At 39.4% G+C, this 24,718-nt stretch overlaps 1 protein-coding gene and 1 long non-coding RNA gene across 2 annotated transcripts in view; one reads left to right on the top strand and one right to left on the bottom strand.

Annotated features, from left to right (window-relative positions):
- The window catches only part of LOC105463294 (uncharacterized), a 444,863-nt gene that overhangs the window by 210,705 nt on the left and 209,440 nt on the right, over positions 1–24,718 (bottom strand). The window lies entirely within an intron of this gene.
- On the top strand, positions 3,001–5,448 carry LOC105463291 (fin bud initiation factor homolog). The gene has a single exon (XM_011710317.3). It carries the CDS (start codon positions 3,861–3,863, stop codon positions 4,494–4,496), a length of 636 nt encoding a protein of 211 aa, XP_011708619.1. The 5' UTR covers positions 3,001–3,860; the 3' UTR covers positions 4,497–5,448.

Below are 24,718 nucleotides of genomic sequence, written 5' to 3'. Positions count from 1 at the left end.
TATTTAAAAATAAACTGGCTGGGTGCAGTGGCTCATGCCTGTTATCCCAACACTTTGCAGACCAAGACAGGCAGATTTCTTGAGCCCAGGAGTTCCAGACCAGCCTGGGCAACATCATGAAACCCTGTGTCCACAAAAGAAAAGACAAAAACTAGACAGGCATAGTGGTGCACACCTGTACTCCCAGCTACTCAGGAGGCTGAGGCAGAAGGATCACTTGAGCCTCGGAGGTTGAGGCTGCAGTGAGCTGTGATCATGCTACTGCACTCCAGCCTAGGTAACCCAGCAAGGCCATGTCTCAAAATAAATAAATAAATAAACAAAAAAACAAACTGTTTAAACTTTTAACTAACCTATGTTAAAATAAAGGGAATATATATGCAAAACTAATCACTTCTTAATTATTTTACCAGATTTTTACTATTTTTTATTCTTTTGGGGTTACTTGCATCTAATGTATCTGTTTGATGGGAATATTATATAATGGTGTACTACTGTGCTGTCTTCCCAACTTTGAGTTCAATTAGCCACTGTGAGAGTATTTAGACTAAGGAAATCAACAAATACTACAAATCAGGGTGTTTTCCTCCACACACCCAGCTGGTCAACACTTATCAGCAAGGGTGACAGTTTCTCTTGGATGTGGATAATGAAGACAAAACTGTAAGGTAGGGGAATTATTCATGGTTACTTCCCCAGAATGTACTCCCATACTGTTCCTTTCCTTAACAGAACACTAAATCACCTAGCCACATAGTCTGCATGATACCTTGCCTTCAGCTTCAAGCTTATTGTCTTAAGCAAAGTGTTGTAATCCCAAACCTCACTACAGGAAGCCTGGTTTGAAGACATATTCATGATCCAAATCAGGCCAACTATGACCACTGAAGCTGATTTGAGGGAGCTGCATTTGAGCTACCAGGAAATCCAATCTGTCATTCCTGTTACATATGAATAAAGAAGCACACAGCCCTGGAAGACACTGGTAATCATCTTAGAACATAAACAAAAGACTGCCCATGCATGAATATAAGCCAAGGACATAGAACCAAGAAATAGTGAGAGAAAAACTAGGTTGGACCAAGCCTTCTCTGAATATCTAATCTAAGGCTTTCTGTAAGTTAATGCCCTTAGTTAGACTGAGGTGGACTTTTAGTTATTTGTACCAAAATGATTCCTTTCTAATACACAACATGGAGTGTGTATCTTTAGATGAGGTCATTGCAGGAAGAAAGTAAACACTCTTCGCCCGTCCTATGATAACTTTACGTGAGCATATGCCCTACTCTCCCACCACGGAGCAAGCTCTTTGTAGGCTTAAACTTCTTATTGCACATCTTTGTATCTGTAGTTACTTTAACACTGCACCCTGCAAGTGCAGAGCAGGTAGTAAGTGCTTAATATAGGTTTGCTTAATTGAATTTGTTAGTAAGTCAGAGAGAGATTGTGCAAGAAATGGAATGAATCAGAGTAAATTCCTCTTCTCTTCTTCGGCCAAGCAGCCAATATGAACCCATCTGTTGTCATTTCTGAATGTCCCAGAGAAAAAGGAATGAAGCAATGTAGCTCTTGAGTCCAACAGTTCAGTCTTTCAACTGAAGGAAGTTAGTTTTCTTCAGGGATAGAGTGAAAATAGGCCCTGGTCTTCCACTTGGCATAAACATTAGGAAAACTCCTTTGGTCAATGTTTTCATGATGCTAAATATCTGGATAAGAATGAAAATGTGCAGTCAACATGCTTCAGAAACTCTATGCATATGATACCACATCAGCAAAATATCAAGTTACTTAACCAGACTTCTCATTTTCTCTGCAGGAGTCTGGGTTGCTTATATCCATGAAAGTGATGACTATGAGTATAACAGTCCCCGAACAGTGTGGCACTGTGAGTCTGAATGAAGCCAGTCCCTTATTACTCGGGGAGGGAGGTAGGTATGGAACAATGGCAAGTCAACATGAATGTTTCAGTTACATTTCAAGGAAGAAAGAGAAAATACCCATAGAAAGAGGACCGCTGCCTGCTTCTGCTTTCCCATGCTTCCTGTTTCCTTTCTTCAACAGCCCTATTGATGTCCAACATACATCTTATTTATTTACGTATTTCTCTTTTTTTGAGAAAAGGTCTCACTCTGTCACCCAGGCTGGAGTGCAGTGATGCGATCTAGGCTCACAGCAACCTCCCTCTCCTGGGTTCAAGCAATTCTCCTGTCTCAGCTCCCTGAGTAACTGGGATTACAGGCATGCACCACCATATCCAGCTAATTTTTTTGTATTTTTAGTAAAAATGGAGTTTCACCATGTTGGTCAGGTTGGTCTCGAACTTCTGACCTCAAGTGATCCACCCACCTCTGCCTCCCAAAGTGCTGGAATTACAGGCGTGAGCCACCATGCCCGACCTATTTTCACAAATTTAAGTTTTCTATTTCCCAGAATGTAAGCGCCAGGAAGGCAAGGATTTGTCTTTATTTTTGTTCATGGCTGTATCCTCAGTACCTAAAATAGATTTTGGCACACAGTAAATGCTCAAGAAATATTCATTAAACAAATGAATGACCTTTAGAATGACCATTTGCCAATCAGTTCATAAATTAGAAATTAAAATGGCCAGGTTAAAAAAATTGGTTTTTTTCCCCCAAGTTAAATTAAAAGACCTTGTGACAATTAGTTCTGGCTCAACTATAGTCTAACTGTGTGACTATAATCAATTCACTTAACATTTTGCTCCTTCATTTCTCCATCTGGAAAATGGGCACAATAGTACCGGAAACATTCTTCAAAAGCTTTCAAGAATCTCAAAAGAGGCAACAACTATAAAAGTATTAGGTTCAAGATTCAATGCAGATGCTTAGCATTGTTTCATAAAATTAAATAAGGATCTCATTGTCCTTTAACTTACTAAGCTGGCAAAATTTCATTTTTCAGCTTCTGTTCTTATACATACTAATGACTATACATTAAACAACTTTCTGTATTTTCATTTCATCCAAAGTATAGTTTATATCAATTTTAATTAACCAATCATTTTCAAACAAAACTGTAATTTCTGACATTTTAAATCTGCCTTCAAAGTCACAAACTTTTAAAGATAAAAACAGATATACTCAAAAAATCCAACCTAACTCATATTTATTGAGACACGTGAAATGGCATTTTTCCAGGGTAATCATTCTTTCCCCTTCCCGGTATGTCGATAACAAACCGCTTTTGTGTGTGTGTGTGTGGTAGAAATTCCATTTATTCTCTTCTCATTTTCTCTTTCGAGCTGAATTCTATTGTAGAGTCTTCCCTTTCAATCTTTAAAAAGTGACCCTGTACCTTTAATAGCGGAGACCTGGTGAGAGGTTTCTTTCCAAACTTGTTCCCTGGCTTCCAAGTGACGAAACCGGCTGTAATTTGAGAGCAGAGAGATCCTCAGGATATCTTTAGCCAAAGGAAAAGCTCCGCATTCCCACCCAGTCCAGAAATTGAAATACTATCAGGGGGCAAGAGGCTTTCTCTCCAGCTACACACTCCATCTCCCGGGAGCAAGGGGAAACTCCGAGAGGAGTGCTACAGAGCCAGCATCTTGCCAGCGCCCCCGGAGGAGGGGTTCCCCGCTACGCCTGTGCCGGAGGAGTTCCAGCCACCGAGCGAGGGGCGCAAGGGTGGGTGCATCCTGCGCTGTGGCGGCCGCGCTACCCAGACGCTGGTGTGCAGAGCCACATGAAGCCTGCTGGGGACTGGGGGCCAGGGAGCAGCAAGCCGGCTGGGACTGAGGCGGACGCTGTCTCAGGGAGACGCTGACTCGCAAAGACACTCCGTTCCTTGTGCCTGGGTGATAAGTCTCCTCCTGGGGTCCCTGGCCATCCTGAATATCCAGAATGGTGTTTCTGAAGTTCCTCTGCATGAGTTTCTTCTGCCACTTGTGTCAAGGCTACTTCGACGGCCCCCTCTACCCAGAGATGTCCAATGGGACTCTGCACCACTACTTCGTGCCGGATGGGGACTATGAGGAGAACGATGACCCCGAGAAGTGCCAGCTGCTCTTCAGGGTGAGTGACCACAGGCGCTGCTCCCAGGGGGAGGGGAGCCAGGCCGGCAACCTGCTGAGCCTCACCCTGCGGGAGGAGTTCACCGTGCTGGGCCGCCAGGTGGAGGATGCTGGGCGCGTGCTGGAGGGCATCAGCAAAAGCATCTCCTACGACCTAGACGGGGAAGAGAGCTATGGCAAGTACCTGCGGCGGGAGTCCCACCAGATCGGGGATGCCTACTCCAACTCGGACAAATCCCTCACTGAGCTGGAGAGCAAGTTCAAGCAGGGCCAGGAACAGGACAGCCGGCAGGAGAGCAGGCTCAACGAGGACTTTCTGGGAATGCTGGTCCACACCAGGTCCCTGCTGAAGGAGACGCTGGACATCTCTGTGGGGCTCAGGGACAAATACGAGCTGCTGGCTCTCACCATTAGGAGCCATGGGACCCGACTGGGCCGGCTGAAAAATGATTATCTTAAAGTATAGGTGGAAGGGTACAAATGCTAGAGAGAGGGAATCCAATCAGCCCCGCTTTGGAGGGTGGGGGACAGAAGATGGGGCTACATTTCCCCCATACCTACTATTTTTTTATATCTAGATTTGCACTTTGAGAACAAATCTGAGGTCATCTTTAAAAAGAGAAAAATTGGAGACGAGTGATTTTGTTTTAGTTTTGTTTTTGTACATTATTTATGTGATTGTTACAGAACTGTCACCTGGAAAGAACAATTTTAAGCAATGTCATTTCTAGATGGCTTTCTAATTCTGCAGAGATACCTGTTTCAGCCACATCTAAAAGAGCACAGTTGTATGTGGTGGGGAATGAAACTTCCCCATCCTGCAGATTATGTGGAAATACCCAAACATAATAGTGCGTAGCTCCTTTTAGCCTCTAGCCTTCACTCCTGGGCTGCAAAAGCTATCTGAGTTGCTTGTTTTTCAAATGAGGTTCAAGGTGCTGCTCTGCATGCCTGCCAACCCATGGAAGCTGTTTGTTACTTCTTTTCTCTCTTATTTATTAACCATGGTCTGAGAGTTGTTTTTGTTTTTTGTAACAGTATTGCCACAAAACTATAGGCAAATCGCGTTTGCAGGGAGATTTCTGGTGCCTCTGTGGGTGTGTGTAAGTTAAAGTGGTCACATTTAAGAAGGCCAAGCTTTGTAGTGGTTGCACAGTCACACTGATATGCTGATTTGCTCTTTCTCATTGTATGTCTATGCTTTGTCATCAGTGCTATAGTAAATTACAAAGAAGTAGTCAGATTGTTTGAACATACCCCAGATGCCTATGATTTAGGTTACCAATGTATTCTTTCTCATTTGGGGTTTTGCTTCTGTTTGTTTATTGGAAACTTGTACTTCAAGTAGGGGGAATTCTAATTCTAATAACTCCTTAGCTAAGTTTTATAATTCAGGCAATAAACATGTTTTCATATAATACTGGCTTACTTTGTAATTTACATCTGTAACTTCCATATTTCAAAAAGGGGCCAATGCAAAAGGAGAGAGATTTAAGCCAGTAAACTGGATTTAAGCCAGTTTACTTAGAGTATATGATAAAGAAGGCAGGGGAATAGCCACATGTTTGGCAATTCTCTCCATAGTCACCCAGCATCCTCACAAGAAAACAAAAATCTAGCCATTGCCAGAATTTTAAATTTGATCCCTATAGGTCTGCTTAAAGACTCAAATTTTCTCCATTTTTTCTCATAAACTCAGTTGGAAAAGTTTCTGACAAGGCTCATACCCTATACCCTTATGCAGAGCAAGCATTCCAAACTAAGTTATAAACTACAATGATGTTTAATTTTGAAGCCAGGTCTACATTATTTAATTAATGGCTTTAAAAGGTGGAGATGCACTTTATTTAGTATCTTTCCCTAGCCAATTCTTACTCTCACCTTAAATATGCTTTCTTATTGCATATATGCACAGATGCACACACACACACACACACACACGAAAATAAATAATGTTCATATTCTTCTGTTCAACAGACATTTATTTTCTCCTCTCCCTTGAATAAGAAAACAAGTTTTCCATTCCTATGAACTGTCTAATATCTTTCTATTACTGTAGGGGAAACTGAGGCTGGGAAAGGCTAAGTGACTTATCTTCCGTCAGTTATAACAGCCCCTAGTCTCTTAAATTTAAGTACAGGACTTGCCTGTACTAATATTTTTAAGAATACTGAGAAATGAGAGAGAGTGGTCGAATGTCTGAAATTTTGCTTAACTTATTGTACTTAAAATCACTTATAACTTCTTTTTGTTACTCAGGGCCCCACTTTTGTTGCTTTTTAGACCTGTGTGTAGAAAGATTAATGATCACTTAAAATAGTTTCCTTCTTTATTCTAAAAAAATGAGGAAAAAATAACAGTGGCAAATAAAATCATATTTGGTACTAAAATGTTTGTAGTTTGAAGTCACAATCATTAATGCCTCAAAACATTATATCACTCACTTCACAGTAATTATTTGGTAGTTCACAGACTTACCAAATGTCATCTCGTTGATTTTCCCAGCTGTAATGGGAGGATATTGGACATGTGATCGTGATGGAAAACTCTTTTCCCTGTGCATGCTAATTTCAATCTATTGGTAATGCTTCCATGCAACGTTATGTTAAGAAGGATTCAAAAGACACAGAAGTGAAGAGTGTCATCCCTAATTAGAGATATCTTCCATGGGTGCAAGAAGGGGAATGGTAACACATCTGCTATAAATTTGAAAACCCTTAAATAGATTATGTATGAGGTTCTTTCCAGTGCTAACATTCTATGATTCCTACAAAACCAGAACGAAATTATCTGGCATCCAATCACTCCACTCAAGCCTAGATGTACAGCCAGTAATCCCACAGAGTCTTATGTAAATGGCCTCAGAGGGCAAATGGGAATTTCCAGGTGGGGAGAGGAAACAATCCTGAACTGCCAGCCCAGAGAATAACATCACAAGGCTGTTCCAAACCTTCTTATGGTGGGGAGCCAGACCTACTCACATCTTTCCTCTCCACTTCCTCATGATTCTTATTAGACCTTGTTATTCATGCAGTGACAAATTCTCTTTTCAAGCAGTGGTTCTTTTTATTTCTTAGACCATGTACTATTTTGAGACTCGAAAGAAAACTACACACTCTCTTCTCTGCAAAATCTACTTGCAAATGAATCTATATAAGTTAGGATATTAATTGTTTTTATATTTGTTGACCACTTAATTTGTGCCAGGCACTGAGCTGGGTTGTTGGTCATTCTGGGATGTTACAAAGCCTTGGGGCTTCATCTGTAAACCAAGAAATTTAGAAAGCCTCTTAGAGTTTTATTTGGAAAAGGAGGCATTTATTATTATTGTTGTTGTTGTTAAGTATAGTAACAATTAAAAAACAGCTAACTTTTCTGAAAACTCAGTATTATTGGTAAGGCCCTGTGCTAAGAACTTTGCCTGGGTCATTTCTCTTAATTCTAACAACAAACTGCATGAGGAAAGCATTTTATAAAATGAAGTAGACCAGGCGCGGTGGCTCAAGCCTGCAATCTCAGCACTTTGGGAGGCCGAGACGGGAGGATCACTGGGTCAGGAGATCGAGACCATCCGGCTAACACGGTGAAACCCCGTCTCTACTAAAAAAAAAAAAAAAAAAAAAAAAAAAAAAAAAAAAAAAAAAAAACCAAAAAACTAGCCAGGCGAGGTGGTGGGTGCCTGTAGTCCCAGCTACTCGGGAGGCTGAGGCAGGAGAATGGCGTGAACCCGGGAGGCGGAGCCTGTAGTGAGCTGAGATCAGGCCACTGCACTCCAGCCTGGGCGACAGAGCGAGACTCCGTCTCAAAAAATAAATAAATAAACAAACAAAGAAATAAAATGAAGTAATACATGTCAAGCACTTAGAGTCGCGCCTGAGACATAGTGAATCCTCAATAAATTTTACTTGCTGTTATTACTGTTTTTATTATTATCATTACTTTTATAGCTGAGGCCTAGAAAGCCTAGGTACTATTTTCAAGACTAAAACTGTGTAATATCTTATATACCTTACTATGATCTCGGTCTTAACTGATGATTCTCTAATGAGATATACAAGCAAATAAAAGAAGAATGTGGAGGATAGGGGATTAAAGGGGCCTCCAGTTGCCACTTTAAATGTCCTCTGCAGTTCAGATTCTTGATAATGTCTGGAAGTCAGAAGCTGGTTGGCTTCCCTGTTTATAGAATTACTCATTAATACTTTCTCTGGGAGATGCGTTGTACAGTACCACTAATTCTTCTCTCAGTCGAACCACATGAAAACATCTATATAACTATTTTGAAGTGTTCTACAGGTATCCATCTGGAGGCTGTTGATGAAAGACACCAGGCTACTTTAGCCTCTGCTACCACCAAAGCCAGGCTCATAGAAGTGGTCAGAAGCTGTAAGAAGCCAGCAGGTGTGTTATGTACAGCAGTACCAAGAAGCTGTCCAATAGTTCACACACTTTTCATTGCCTTTTAAACTCTCATTTACAACTCTGCTAAGGAAATGGGCTCAAAACTTCCCGGGAGGAGCCTTGAAACTTAGATTATAAACTATTTTAGTAAGTTATAAAAATGTCCATGAAACCCACTAATGATATGAAATCATACTAAGGGGCAGTGTGGTCAAATTTCTGATGCATTTTTCAGAGGAGGATTATTAAATTATTTTTTATATGGAATGTAATACTAAATTTCATGTAAAATTGGGATGTAACATTTTATATGGAATAATAATATTGGATAGAAAATAGAAATGCTAAATATGGTTTATGAATATTTTAATATAAAAGAGAAAACAATTGGAGACGTAAGAAGATTTGGTTTCAAATAGAATACAAAAAACTGCAACAATAACTAACTAGTATAGAAAATGGGATTCCTTCAATCATATTAGTGACTGTGGAATTAAAATGGTCCTTAGGAATAATATTTCTAAAGTCAGGATCTCGATGGATATGTCATTCATTAAATATTTTAATATGCCACTATATGAAGTAGCCAGGATAATAATAGCTTATAAATATGTAAGGAAACTGACACCTAAACAAAGAATTCAAGTACAGCAATGTGGGAGATTGGAGTATGTACAAGGTTCTATGGGAGCTCAGCAAGAATTTAAATTAGAACTGTCTGGAAAATGTAGATTAGCATATCTTAGTCTAATCTGTGCTGCCATAACAGAATGTCTGAGACTGGGTAATTTATAATGAACAGAAATGTATTAGTTAACAATTCTGAAGACTGGGAAGTCCAAATCAAGGTATCAGCATCTTGTGAGAGCCTTCTTGTTATGTCATAACATGGTGGAAAGAAAGAAGGCTAGAAAGAACAAGAGGGGGCCAAACTCATTCTTTTATACTGGCACCAACCACACCCATGAGCATGAAGCCTTCATGGCCTAATAACCTCATTAAGGTCTCGCTTCTTAATACTGCTACAATGGCAATTAAATTTCAACATGAGTTTTGGAAGTCCCAAATATTCAAACCTTAGCGCAGTGCAAATAAAACAAAGATTCGGCATAAACACACACTCAAGACACGCAGGATTTTTATTCTTGCTGCTAGTGTTATTGTTGTTTAGCCTTTTTAATAACAATTTCTGATTACGAAAGTCATTATCAGCCGGGTGTGATGGCTCAAGTCTGTAATCCCAGCACTTTGGGAGGCCGAAGCGGGTGGATCACAAGGTCAGGAGTTCAAGACCATGTCTTAAACCATGGTGAAACCTCGAACCTACTAAAAATACAAAACTTATCCAGGCACAGTGTCAGGTGCCTGTAATTCCAGCTACTTGGGAGGCTGAGGCAGGAGAATCACTTGAACCCAGGAGACAGAGTTTGCAGTGAGTAGAGATTGTGCCACTGCACTGTAACCTGGGCGACAGAGCAAAACTCTGTCTCAAAAGAAAAAAAAATGTGATTATCTGCTGAATGTTAATAATATAGAAAACACAGTAGCACAAGAAAACAAAATTGTTCATATTCTGAAACTCCTTCTGTCATATACTCACTATTTGCATTTTGATATACTTCTTTCCATACTTTTCATGCATATCTATGTATATATTTTCTCTTTAGAAAAAGTATTATAATAAATATATTGTTTTGTACCAATGTTTATTTCAGGTGTTAAGAATATTTAATTGCATCAATGTTTTGTAAATGCTTAGATCTATCCACAATGTTTCAGGATGCAGACGTTCTAGGTTCTAGATCTTGCCTCACAATGTATTAGCTGTGTAACTTTGAATGATTCCCTGAAATGTTCTGAAATTCAGTCATTTTGTTTGCAAAATGAAGATAATTATAGCTAGTGTTTATTAAACAGGCACTGTTCAAAGTGTTTTCCACATATTATTTTATATAATCTGGTTAGAATTATATTCTAGGTTGATGTTACATTTCATAAATCTTTCAGATAAAGAAACTAAGACACAAAGAGCTTAAGTGTTTAAAAGTTACCTCCTGCAGGCAGTTAAAGAGCTATGTTTCCTGAAGTAGCTAGACAGGAATGGAGTCAATATTCAAACACAGTCTGACTACCCTGCTTTCCCGATAGTCCCTGAATGACGTTTTCCCTTTCTGAAGGCAGTAGACTGGACACATAATTTGCGAACTGTCTTCCTATTCTAGGATCTATGATAAATGGCGTCTGAAATGAGTATTTCCTTTATATGATCTTCTTAATTGGAAAAATTCAAAACCACATTTTCTTTAAGAAACTTCTTTCTCTGTTTGAATTTATGTTGGGTAAAATATAAATTCCTGATACCTGCATATGTCACTCCATGATCCTTTGCCTAAGAGCAACTGGCTTCTTTTACATTTTCCAGGCCCTTTTACATGCATTATCACATTGACTATAACAATTTTTTATAGATGCTGAACTGGCATAGACAGTTTATGGCATTCACTATTTGGCAGGCTGCAGTCCAGTGTTCACAGCTAGCAAGTTCTTCTGTCATTCTGTTATGCTTTATATCTGAATCCAGATACAAAATGATTTCTTAGGCTGGGCATGGTGACTCATGCCTGTAATCCCAGCACTTTGGGAGGCTGAAGTGGGCGGATCACTTCAGGTCAGGAGTTCGAGGCCAGCCTAGCCAACATGGCAAAACCTCGTCTCTACAAAAAATACAAAAATTAGCTGGGTGTGGTGGTACAAGCCTATAATCCCAGTTACTCGGGAAAGGCTGAGGCATGAGAATCGCTTTAATTCAGGAGGCAGAGGTTGCATGAGCCGAGATTGTGCCACTGCACTCCAGCCTGCGCAACAGACTCTGACTTAAAAAAAAAAAAAGGTTTCTTGTCCATACAGGTCTCTGAAACTAAAAGTACATACTATTAGGAAGTGCTATGTACTGTTTTAGATAAGAAGGTTTAAAAAGACCCCTCTGAGTAAGTAGGAGATATCTGAATTGAACCTTAAATCTTAGGTAGAAGCCAAGAATGTGAATGTCAGAGGAAAAACTTCCTGGTAACAGAACAGCAACTACAAAGTCCTTCAAGCAGACACAACTTTATATGCATGAGAAAAAGAGGGAAAAAAATAGTGGAATTATAACAGAATAAATCAGAGAAAGAATAAAAGAATTTGGGTTGAGAGAACAACTGGGGTTTGGTAACAGATGAACTGGATGGCCATAATAAGAAGTTTGGATATTATTCTGATTTCAATGGAAAGTGTCTAAGCAGAGAAGTAGTATTACTTGATTTACACAAAAAGACCACTATGGAATATTAGTCTACAGGGAGGCAAAAGTGGAAGCAGGAAGGCCACTTGGCCAGGTAGCTCCTAAGATATGCCAATTATAGATGATGGAGGCATGGTCTAAGGTAGTAGTGGTGAAAATGGCAGAAACTGGTGTTTATCTTACACAGATATGTCCTACTGTGGCTTTTTTCCAGAAAAATCTGTGACATTCTTCCCAACCTGCTCCTACATTGATCCAATTTTCCCACTCTAATTCCATTTATCCCCTTTTGGGTTTGATGTTAGCATTGCCTCCCTCTGATTCTTGACCACCTTCCTCTCCTGACTCTCAAAGAAATGTATGAATGGGATTTAGCTTCTCCTCCCAACTATATCAGGTAATATATGGATTCCAGATGACCTCTCTGACTCTAAGTCCCAACTCTGCCTACCAGCCCAAGCCCTGTTTACCCTATTTATGGACTAGAATAGACAGATCTATAAAGGTGAAGATTCAACCACACGCATGCCTCACATATTTTACAATCACATATAAACATTGCATTAGAGTTTAGACATCTTCCCTTTATCAATGATCTCTTGTCATCACTGCATCTATACTTATTCTGCATTTTTCTTCACAAGAGCTATATCTAAATATAAAAATATAAGCTATATCTAAATATAAAAATGCTCTCTTGAGGATTTCCAATGTCTTCAGTATTCTACATTGCCTTGAATTTAGAAGGTCATGCAACATTCTATTTTGACTCTAGTAAGCATTTACTTTGATGACTTGTATATTTTACCATTTCCTCCTTTTGCTTTTCCATGAAATACAGGAGATATTTTGTATGTCAACAGCTTGCTGTTTACTGAAAGGACCCTGACAGCTATGATTAATGAGGTAAAGTCTCCATGATTCAGGGTTGGCAGTAATGGCTTGCATTTTCCAGTTGTGAAAAGTTTCCTCCTGCAGGCAGTTAAAGAAATGTGTTTCCTGAATGTCTTCTCTCACTTTGATCTTTTCCCAACTCTCATCCCAAGACCAAGCAAACGGGTATGCTCCACTCAACTTTCAAAATGTAAGCTTTGCTGGCAGTTCCACGAGTTGACCACTAACAATTTCCACCAGATGCTACTATAGATTAAATTATAAAGAGTGGAAAACCTAGTTAGTGAGTTTGCATTGCTCTGAGTTATATTTTTGCCTACCCTTCAAACATCCATTTTCTCCTGCCCCAGTTCCCTTCTCTCCTGTTCTCTCCTTCTTTTTTCTCTTTCCCTCTTTGCCTCCAGACAGTATAGATTTCACTTTTAGAAGCGTAAGAAGTAAAGGCAGAAACTGATTCACATTGTGGCTTTGCAACATATTAGCTGGGGAAATCTGGGCAAATTGTCCAACCTTTTAGAACCTTGGTTTCCTCCACATACAGTGGGGAATATGACACATGCATTGCAGGGTTCTTGTAAGGATTTGATAAGCCAATGTATGGAAGGGGCTAAACATAAGACTGAGAAATAATGTCACTATTTTCACACAATCTGGCAACCTATAGCTCACTGAGGATCCTCTTTTAAGAAAGGATACCTTATATGTTCTTTGGTTGAACAGTTTGTGTTTCAAATAAGCCTTTGGGATTCTATGTATTTTCTGTGAGCCAGTCTTGACCTCCTCTTCCTGGCAGGCTCCTCAGAAGCCAAATATGTGTTTGTTCCCATTCATATATGAGAGGTTCCTATACATATGTTTACACCACAAACACCCCCTCCCTATTTGGGCCAAGAAAATGAATGCTGCAGCAGGAGATAACAGAAAATTTTCTTACCCTTTATTTCCAAATGTTAACAGGACCTCTACTTTATGCCTTGCGCATGGGGGTGATGCACACAAAAGTAACTTGGGAATTTCAGGATATAGACAGCAACAGTGAGAGAACTCTTAAAACTTGGCAATAGGCCACGTAGTTAGAGAAAATAAGAATATTAATTTCTAGTATTTACTGAGCAATTAACTCTATATTAAAAACTGGGTAGCCTAGAAAATTCTAGTTTTTAGGCCTACAAGACTGAAGGCTACATCCCAAGTGATCTCAGTATGGAAAACCTTAGGGTGACAGCACACACTTCCTTCTATAACCCCAGACTCTAACTGTATGATTTGGTGTCCCTAACTGCCAGGTCAGGAGATTAGCAGAGCTGGTAGACTGGACTGATTCAAGCCCTGTTGCAGGTCTGGTATACATGAGTTTCACTGAGAGTACCTGCGTACATTTGCATATAACTTTGATGACTTGCTGAAGTGAGACGGCAATTTGGCAATTCTCCAGCTTGCCTGCTTCACCCCATGCAACCTCTACCCAGGCTGCAAGAGAAGAGGCCTTGGCTCAATTGAACAAGGACTCAAGATAGGATATGGTGGCCCCTCTCACAGATGCCTAGAAGAAGCTTGAATTTGCACCCTTTTCAATACAAGAGGAGACAATTGACCCAGTGAATATTAATACATGCATATATTTGGCTATAAATATAAAGAATAAATATGCATATTTCTTTTCTAAATTAAAAGCATTTGGGTTACTTGAAGAAAAAACAGAAAAAGAACAATCTTTCACTGGCTCAAACAAAAACTCATTCAGGCTTAGAAACTGGCAAAGGCAATAATGATGAATACTCATCCCGTAATCATATTTTTATAGGCCCTCTTATTTCCAGGAGTTTTACCATAAAAACGATAACAGTGAAATATCTGGACTGACAGTTCACAATAATGGTATGATATCAACAGGATGTCAGGTTTTATAGTGCTTTCCCATTTCCTCTGTAAAAGTCTTACCATTACCAAAAGATGCAAATACCACTTTTGCCTCTAAATTATTTTTTTTTTTTAAAAAAAACTACTTTCCAAAAGGGCTATTTGTTCACTCCTCTGTTCATTCACCACCTATTTATTGAGCACCTACTAAATATAGTTGCTGCACATAGAGGACAAAACTAGTAATAACACAAAACAGATGGTATTACCTACTATATCTATTATTATGTAACACCATTCTGAGCATGTAACATATATTTAACACAGGAAATCCTTGCAACAACCCTTTACGAGGGTTGCTTATAAACTGTTCTACTATCTATAGAATGTCATCTGATGCCTGTACCAACCATCCTCTGTCAGTCTCCTTCTCCAGCCCTGCCACAAGTCCCTTCTCTGGCTGACAGTCTGTCTTGATCTGGCTCACCCTTCTTTATAGTTGAACCATAATTCTAGAAGGACCAGGGCATCTTCAGACTGGGAGTTGGGAATATGTAAAACGAGTTCTTCCTCAGTTATCCCAGATGCTAAATAAAACAAACTTTGGATGAAACTGAGAAAGAAATAAGAGTTAATTAGTAAGAGAAGACCTTGACTTCAGGCTCAAGTTTGCCGGGATTGAGCCAGCAAACCATAGAACAAAACTCAAGATTTCAACATTATGCTAACCTCTGTCAGACTAAAATAGTAAAAAACCATACTTGTAATTATATCCGTAGATATAGTTTTAACCTTGAGAACTACATAGTCTAAGAACATTAGAGTGAGAAATAACCTTAACAAATGGAGAAGCCTAAACAGGTGAAGAAACTGATTCCAGGTCCTATAGACTCCTGGTATTAAGGTCAGGAAGTCACAGAATCACAAAGCCAGCTCATCTTATTTACCTCATCACCAGCTGCCTGAATCCTCCCTATAATAGAACAGCCTTGACAAGTGATTATACAGGCTGTGCTTGAATTCTTCAAATTACGGGTACTCCTTTCTCTCTGGCTAGGGCCAGGCTGGGGGTGGGGAGGTGAGTACATTCATTTGTGGGGGAGTTCGAACTCATTCAAATTATTTTACATTTTGAACTAAAACCCTTTTACATTTTAAACTAAAATCTTTCTCCATGTATCTTCTACCATTCAAAAACCCACAGCCCCCAATTATTTATCCCCTTTCCACATCAAATTAATCAAATATCTGGTGGCACCTTTTTCCAGCCTCAATATCCCCAGTTCCTCCTACCCTTTCTTATGTAACATAAACAACAACCCAGATCTCCCAGCTGTGGTTTATTGCTAGGAAGAAAAGGTGTATAGTAGTTAAAAGCATGGGCTTTGCAGAAAGACAAATCCCTAGGCTGAATTTCATTTCTACATTCATATTAATATCCAAGGACAATTTACTTAATTTATATAATAGATCTTGATATATATAAAGGTATAATATATCTTTATAAATATATCTATATAAAGATATAATATAACTTGGTGTAAGGAACATGGCTGTGCTTTGGTCAGGAATAGGCCGAAGTAGGATGTTTACATCCTGCATGACTCAGCGAGTTCAGAGTGCAGACATTTAAGTCCACTTGTTATCACAGCCATGTAGCCATAACATGCGAAGGCCATCCCTTGGCCCTAAGTCACTGTTGTCTGTAAAACATATAATTGCCCTGTTGACACTATGCAGGCGCACTGGTGCCCAGAGAAAGAGAGTCAGAGCTGTCCATCTTTGCAGATGGACAGGAGGGAGCCAGGGCCCTACTAGGCTTGCTCATGCCCAAATACAGAAAGGGTTAAGCTGCTGACCCTGAAGCCAAGGGAGAGCCAACCATGCAGCTGCAGGCGCGGGGGCTGCAGAAGCCACAGAGCCGGAGCAGACAGCTGAGACAGACAGACATAGTGTAAGAAAGCTGTTGATGAGAGCTGCTGCTGAATAAAATCATCTTTCACCTGCCTGCGGCCCCTTGAGTGTTCTTTCTGCTCATCCACCCACTCCCTTTGGACTTCAACATGACATTTGGTGTAGTTGTGAACCTGATACTTGAATTTCTTTAATTTAAATCAGTAATGATGATACCCACTTTGAAGGGTTCTTGGGGTGAGTAAATGAAATAACATATGTAAAATGCCTAGCACCTTACCTAGCATTTTGTAGAAATTCAACGCGTATATTTGAATGGATAAATAAATGAACCCCTAGTTGGATGCTTTGTTTAAACTTGGCACTCATAAGTGAGTTTTGTAGAATGAAAAGCAAACCTGGAGAAGACCTTGTGTAGGGGAAAGGAGCAGAGGGAGAATGAAGGGGAAATAGCCTTAATGAGAACCCAAAGCTGCTATGGCTGACGAACTTTCTATGTAAGGAAACCTCAGCCCTCTCTGTAACAAGTTCGCCAACCATCTGACAGCGGCGTGCTTCACACTCACCTGTGCTCGGGACGGGGAGAGGAGGGAAGACTCTTAAATTCAAGTCCTTTTCAACTAACTCTGAGCTTTCTCATAAAGGTCTGACCGCTTGTGAATTTTTGAGAGCCCAAACACTAAGTTATTTGGGGAATGGGATAAGTGGTACTTTATATCTTTTTTTCTTCTTCTTCTTCTTAAAAAATAGCTGAACAGACTTTCCTAACTCTTTCCCAAAACTTCATGTTCAGGCTGAGCTCAGCCCTGGAAGGTCTCACACTCAAGAGGAAGGCCTGAGAAAGTCATTAAAGGCAAGTGAAAGCTCTGGAATGGAAATACACAGGGAAGATGGAAATTCAATTGGCTTTTCCTCTCAGGTGATCCATCTTTCAATAACAGGAAGATGAAACCAAAGCAAACTGTCTCAAGGATAACATCTCCTAAATCATTATAAACTTAAAACATAGCTTAAAGCAGGGCCTTTGGGGCACAGCTTGTCATACCTTGAATCATGGCTCCCCTCATTATATGGGCTGTTTATGACAAACAACTGAAACTCGCTGGGCCTCAGTTTCCTCCTCTGTAAAATGGAGATAATGTCCCTTATTTCATAGGACTTTAAGGAGGAACAAATGAGAGAGTCTAGCTTGTATATGGTCTGGTATGTATGTTAAGCTATTTCACTAGATGTAAAGTAATGTATATATAGCAAACAATCTTTGTCCTATTAACATGAAGGGATCAAATAATTAAAATGAGTCCACACTTTTTCCTCTCTCCATTGCCTGTTTGGCCTCTCCTCTTCCTTTCTCCCTCCTGGCTCTTGGTAGAAAGGAAAGAAACTGGACAAACACATTATCCACTTCTCTTCCCAACAAAAAGTTTATCCATGAAGAAGAACCACATGCACTAGGGAAAGAGAATGACATGGAAACAAAAGGGTAGAAGGCTGGGATGCTGCTAAGCATCCTGCAGTGCATATAACAACCCTCCATGACAAAGAGTTATCCAGTCCAAAATGTCAACAGTGTCAAGGTGGAGAAACACTGGGCTATAATATATAAAACATAAGGGAGTAGTGGGACAAATGGAGGTGGCAGGAGTATCTTGGATATCAGGCTAAGATTTATTTCCCAAAGTAATGGGTATATTACAGGATTCAAGGGATGAAGAAAATATAATTTTAGAATAATTTGTTTTGCAAAGTTGTGTCTAATTTATTGGAACTTAGAGACACCAGGGAGTTCCAGGTAGCCTGATAAAAATTCACGATTTATATTGAATTGTGGTTATGGTGCCCCAACATCTAGTTGAAAAGTGAAAGCATCGACCATCCTGGCCAACACGGTGAAACCCCATATCTACTAAAAATACAAAAATTAGCTGGGCATGGTGGCACACACCTGTAGTCCCAGGTACTTGGGAGGCTGAGGCAGGAGAATCACTTGAACCTGGGAGGCAGAAGTTGCAGTGGACCAAGATCGAGCCACTGCACTCCAGCCTGGTGACAGAGCAAGACTCTATCAAAAAAAAAGAAAAAGAGAAAGAAAGAAAAGAAAGAAAAGAAAGGAAGGAAGGAAGACAGACAGAGAAAGAAAGAAAGAAAGAAAGAAAGAAAGAAAGAAAGAAAGAAAGAAAGAAAGAAAGAAAGAAAGAAAGAGAGAGAGAGAGAGAGAGAGAGAGAGAGAGAGAGAGAAAGAAAGAAAGAAAGAAAGAAAGAAAGAAAGAAAGAAAGAAAGAAAGAAAGAAAGAAAGAAAGAAAGAAAGAAAGAAAGAAAGAAAGAAAGAAAGAAAGAAAAAGAAAGAAAGAAAGAAAGAAAGAAAGAAAGAAAGAAAGAAAGAAAGAAAGAAAGAAAGAAAGAAAGAAAAGAAAGAAAGAAAGAAAGAAAGAAAAGAAAGAAAGAAAGGAAGGAAGGAAGGAAGGAAGGAAGGAAGGAAGGAAGGAAGGAAGGAAGGAAGGAAGGGAGGGAAAGAAAGAGAAAGGTAAAAACATTAGTCAACAGGTTGATTTTATCTCCTTGACTTCAACAAACCAAAAGCCTGGATTTCTGGTTTTCCCATTGATTATGACTTCTTCTGCACTTTGGCAAGACAATTAAAGGGGATGAGTGGAGTTGATTTACTCTAATAGTTTGGCATGATGTAGACAAAACATCTGGTTGACTGGTGCTTTCATTTTTCACTTGGTGGTTTTGACATGGAGGAAACATAATCATTGTTGGATGCTAACTAGTTATCATTGTAAGCCCAGCTGTTCACAGGGTACAACCAGTCCTAAAATAAAGTATTGTAGGTACATACCTTCAACCTGAAAGAATACAGCTTATAAGAAAAATGAACTCTAGAGGTAAAAATGAAGAACTCACGCATAACCTTCATTTATGTCTACTTGCCATTGTTCATGTTCAAGTACCCTCTTAAATATGTCTTACATGCCTGGGAGTTTGTGTGATTCATCAAAGCATTAAGTCAAGCCACATTTCCTAGACCAGGGCTGTACCTTCCTGGAGACAGAAGCTCCTTTTTCTTCACACATAAGTTGTTGTATACACACAAAATCATGTACCTCAAGAGGATGCATTCACCCAGGAAGGGAGTGATATGTTTTGTTATTTTTAAAAATTTATCTGCAAAGAGGAGACTTCTTGTATAAATTCATCTGATGGAAAAATAAAAGCCAGTGAAAGCCTGGGTTCATTTTTTCTGCACTTCTAAATCCTACACATCTTTTTAAGCCTAGTTCTTTCCACCTTCCTAAAGGCTTCCCTGGGGCTACTGCCCATGGTGATGAACATACATGACAATTTTCACTGACAAAGGACTACTTGGATCACTGTGTCAAGCAGATTTTTCAGGTCGTATTAGCATCCCACAGGAAAGAGTTCTGTGATCTATTAGCAATGCCTTTCATGATCATAAGAAAGGGAAGAGGTAACAAGAGAACAAAGTATTTGCTTTCTTCATCCTTTCCTAGCATTTGTTGACACTGTCATTCATTTGGTACCAATGCTAGACACTGGTGTAACAATAGTGAGCAATAATAAACATTATTCCTGCTTTCTCAGAGCTTAAAGGCTAGTGGAAAGTGTCATTAAGCAAATACTCATATATCTGCTGATGAATTAAAGATAGCCACAAATTGTGCTTCATCCATCAGAGGGTAGCCTTTTCTTCCCTCTCCTTGAATTCGGATGGCCTAGTTATTTTCTTTGACCAATAGAATATGGTAAAAATTAGTTGAGAATCCCATGTTTTTATTTCCTCTGTTTTTCATTCTAGGTATATACTATTGAGCAATGATAGTATTTTGCTTAAGGAAACTCACTGCATACAGTTGTTCCCAAGGTACTGTCTTATGCCCTAATACTGTTTGGATATATCTGACTGTAATTGCTTGTTTCTCTTATTTTTATCAATAATGTCTAGCACTATGTTGAACTTTGAGTGTTTAATAATGCTTCCATAAACTAATGATTACATTAACTAAAAAAAAAAAAAAAAAAAAAAAAGAATATGGTAAAAATGACCTGTGACAGTTTGGGGCCCAAACTTTAAAAGGCCCAGCAGCTTTCGCCTTTTCTACTTAGATGCTAGCCACTAAGGTGTAAAGAACATTGGGCTAGACATCTGAATGAAAGCACCCACATGGAAAGAGGTCCAAAAAAGGCAGACGTCATGTTGAACACGCTGGAGCCAAAAGATCTCTTAGCTAAATGCAACCACGAGTTAACTCAGTTTTCACAGTGTGGAGCAGAAGAACCAACCAGCTAAACCAAGTCAAGTTAAAAAATTGTAGAAAATTTAAATTGCATTGTTGTAGGCCACAAAATATGAGGGTTATTTGTATGTAGCAATAGATAGCTAAAACACAATTTCTAAAGCAGGCCTCTACCACATCCCATTTTGATCACATTATCCTGTTTTACTTTTTTTGTAATTCTTATTACTACCTAAAATTATTTTATATATTTATCTGTCGTCTGTCTTACCCAACAAGAGAAAAACCTGGTGAGAGCAAGTACCTTGCTTCATGCTGTAACCCCTATGTCCACAACAATGCCTGTCACAAAGCAGAAGCTCAGCAAATATTTACAGATTAAGTGACTAGATGGATAGTCGTAACTATGATATATGCGGTAACTGAGAAGTTAATGTTGCTATAACTATAAAAAGATTAGTCCTGGTGAGGGAGGTCAGGAAAAGGAAGGTTGGCTTTGATAAAATCTTCACATGTTATGTCCAGGATGGGAGTGAGAAAACATTTCTTTCTAATTACTTATTAATTTACCATTCTCTTTTAAGCGACCTTATCACTTTAAACTTTCTGTGATGGCAGGGTAAAAGGTTTTTTTCCAAATATTTTTACAGCGACTTGCTGACAATCCAGTTGCTAACTACTTGTTAATTTAGTAGGTAAGGAATCTCCTGACCGGCCGGGCGCGGTGGCTCAAGCCTGTAATCCCAGCACTTTGGGAGGCCGAGACGGGCGGATCACGAGGTCAGGAGATCGAGACCATCCTGGCTAACACGGTGAAACCCCATCTCTACTAAAAAATACAAAAAACTAGCCGGGCGAAGTGGCGGGCGCCTGTGGTCCCAGCTACTCGGGAGGCTGAGGCAGGAGAATGGCGTAAACCCGGGAGGCGGAGCTTGCAGTGAGCTGAGATCCGGCCACTGCACTCCAGCCTGGGCGACAGAGCCAGACCCAGTCTCAAAAATAAATAAATAAATAAATAAATAGGAATCTCCTGAATTATAAGAACATTAATTTTAGAAAAACTGATCAACAAAAGGAGATGTGAAGTCTACTCTATTCCTCTGCTAGAAATCTAGATTAAAGGAAAAATATCTTCTTTCTTATATACCTATATATTTGCAGCTTAAGTTTCTATCTGTGTTTAAATTTGGTATTTAATTAAAGCTTAGTTTTGGCTCTCTTAATAGAAAGACAGATCAATTGTTGGCATGAAAGAAATGAAAATTCATGGTTATAAAAAACTCTGAAATGAGTTTTAACACAAAAATACTATCAGTTAGTATACAGAAAGATAACAAAATTCAGGTCAACAACTAAGCATAGACTCTGGATTAATCCAGACCTTTGTTTGAATCTTTGATTCAATACTCCAAATATTGGAAACCTTATTTAATATTTTATCTTCAAAGATAGGTTCTTTCTATCCAATTTAAGAAATATTTATGGAACTTTCTTTGCTAGGTTCTGAAACTATAGCAGACGGCAAGACAGAGAGCACTTGTTTTCATGGAGTTTAAAATTTAGGGAAAAAATACCTAGAAAGTAAATTTTAAGTCAGTTGAGAGTCCCCTTAAAAGATTTTGATTCAGCAAAGTTCCCTTATAAAGTAGTTGAGATGATTTTGTGATATAAGGCGTATGAAGTCCCTGGAACTATGCTTGGCACATCATACATTCAACAATGTGGAATTCCCCAGCCTCTTGGCATTGAAGCAGACAGAAAGTGGACATCCCAGATATTCCAGATCTGAATGATTGATGAGGGAAAAAAAAAAAAAAACACATATCTGCCTGTTCCCCATTATAATTCTAATGCTTAGGTTGAGTTAGTGAATGACTGAATTGATCCCTCTTAAAGCTTAAAAACAAGATAAACAATCTAAGTGTGCAGCTTTATAGCACTGCCTTCTCTTTAAGGCCCAGAAGATTGCCTCACTCACCTTTCACAGTCCCGTGGTGATCAGCACAATGCCTAAGAAACTCTAGAAAGTGCAGATCAATGGGAAAACTCTGGACTTGTGGGAGAAAGAGTTCTCTCTCTACCACTTCTCACCTGTAAATCACATAATCTCTAAATGCCAGCATTTCCACTTGTCAAGTGGGTTCTGAAATCCTTGCTTCCCTCAGAAAATAGTCAAATGAGATAATATAAGTGGAAATGTTTTCAAAACTTAAGACACAACACAAGTATAAAGGAGTAGTATTATTAAGACATTTTCATGCTTTAACCCTCTGTAGTCTGCTTTCATCCAACCATCTCTTCACTGGGACTCTTCTCAAAAGTTACTTACTGAAGTCATTTGAGACAAAGCAAGCAACAAAGTAGTTTTGTTGCTGGGGAAGATCAGCTAGCTGGCTGCCAAGAGGCCATTTACTTCTGTGAACTCAATAAATGCAGGCTGTGACCCTCAGTCTGGCAGCTGCAGAAACAGCCTTAGCAGTTTTACAGAGTTGATTATATTCAGGATGATGACTCATACTGATTTGGGTATATAAACCAGGGTATGTGTTAGAAAAAGGAAATAGAACTGTTAAACCATCTTTTTCTGTTGTGTATTTCCTACAGAAAAGCTACATGAAAGCCAATTTATCAGAAAATACCTTGGTGGGTAAAGAATTGGTTCTCTTGTTGTTAACACGGGTGACTGGAATGTTTAATGACACTGATGTGTCTGCTTCCGTGATAACGATGCATCTCCCTGAGAAAAAATGGCTGTTTACATGGTCTTATCAGGGCATTCGCTTCTCCGGCTTGTGTCTCTCTGCTTCTCCCTTGCTGGCCAGTATCTCTTCTGAAGGATACATTCTTTCTTTAGATAAGGTAATACCTTCAATAAGGTTCCAGTTCAGTCTCACTGGCCTGGAGGACATTTAGTCTCTTTTATGTATATTTGCCTATTTCTGGCTTACCAAACCCAAAGTGTTCAGTTTACAGTTTAATTCTCATGTGATCATCTTACTTCCTTATTTCCTGTATTCTTGGGGAGTGCTTCATTGTTGCTTCATTTATCACCAACAATAATGAACTTCTAATTCACCTCCAAATCCTATAGCCCCTTCTTGGTCTTCGTTCTCCTGCATGTCTGTTCAGCATGACAACATTGATCTTGCCTACAGCAGACAATGTTCAGAATCCCTTCTAACTTCAATAGTCCCCCTATTTCCTTTTGGAGAATTACCTTCTCCCATTGTGCTCGACCTTGGTGGAAGGGTAGTTCCTGGCTTGTGAATTCCCATCTTTAACTTGGGAAGGCTAGGAGACCAGATTCTGGCTCTGCCAGGACAGGCATGTAACTAGACATGAGATTCTTCTGGAACTTTGAGTGGCAGTCATTCTTATGACAGAAGATTAAATAGCAACAGCATACAGAATGTGGACTCCTGCTAGAAATATTTGCTGAATGGTCCCAGTTTCCTGCATTTTGGATTTTGGGTCTCCGACTTGGGGGGGGTGTGTGTGTGTGTGTGTGTGTGTGTGTGTGTGTGTGTAATGTAGATACACGAAAGATGAAGAGAAGAGAAGAAAAAGAAGAGAAGACGAGAGGAGAGAAAGAAAGAAACAGAAAGAAAAGAAAGAAGAAGGAAGGAAGGAAGGAAGGAGAAAGAAAGAAAGAAAGAAAGAAAGAAAGAAAGAAAGAAAGAAAGAAAGAAAGAAAGAAAGAAAGAAAGAAAGAAAGAAAGAAAGAAAGGAGGGAGGGAGGGAGGGAGGGAGGGAGGGAGGGAGGGAGGGAGGGAGGGAGGGAGGGAGGGAAAGCAAGCAGGCAAGCAGACACAGACAGATAAACAGATAAATTAACAGATAGATGGATTCGTTTTTCATTCCTCTCATTCCTAAACCTGGTCTCTGTACTGCCTTTTGATTCTGTGAGGCCCTGAAATCCTGCCATTAAGTCTGTTTGCTTAAAGTAGTCAGAGGCGTTTTTATTGCTTGCTACCAAGAAGTTTTCTTGTCTCCTCAAGTAGATTGAAAGCAGTGAAAATGACTTTTCATCATCTCCCCCAGAGCAGTGCCTCATACACGGGTGCTCAATAAAGTAT

Source organism: Macaca nemestrina, chromosome 12 (assembly GCF_043159975.1).
Source record: "Macaca nemestrina isolate mMacNem1 chromosome 12, mMacNem.hap1, whole genome shotgun sequence".
Taxonomy (NCBI): Eukaryota; Metazoa; Chordata; class Mammalia; order Primates; family Cercopithecidae; genus Macaca; species Macaca nemestrina.
This window is presented reverse-complemented; position numbering and strand designations above follow the sequence as displayed.

Coding starts and splice junctions, on each gene's coding strand:
- LOC105463291 (XM_011710317.3), top strand. CDS start 3,861: ATGGTGTTTCTGAAGTTCCTCTGCATGAGTTTCTTCTGCCACTTGTGT.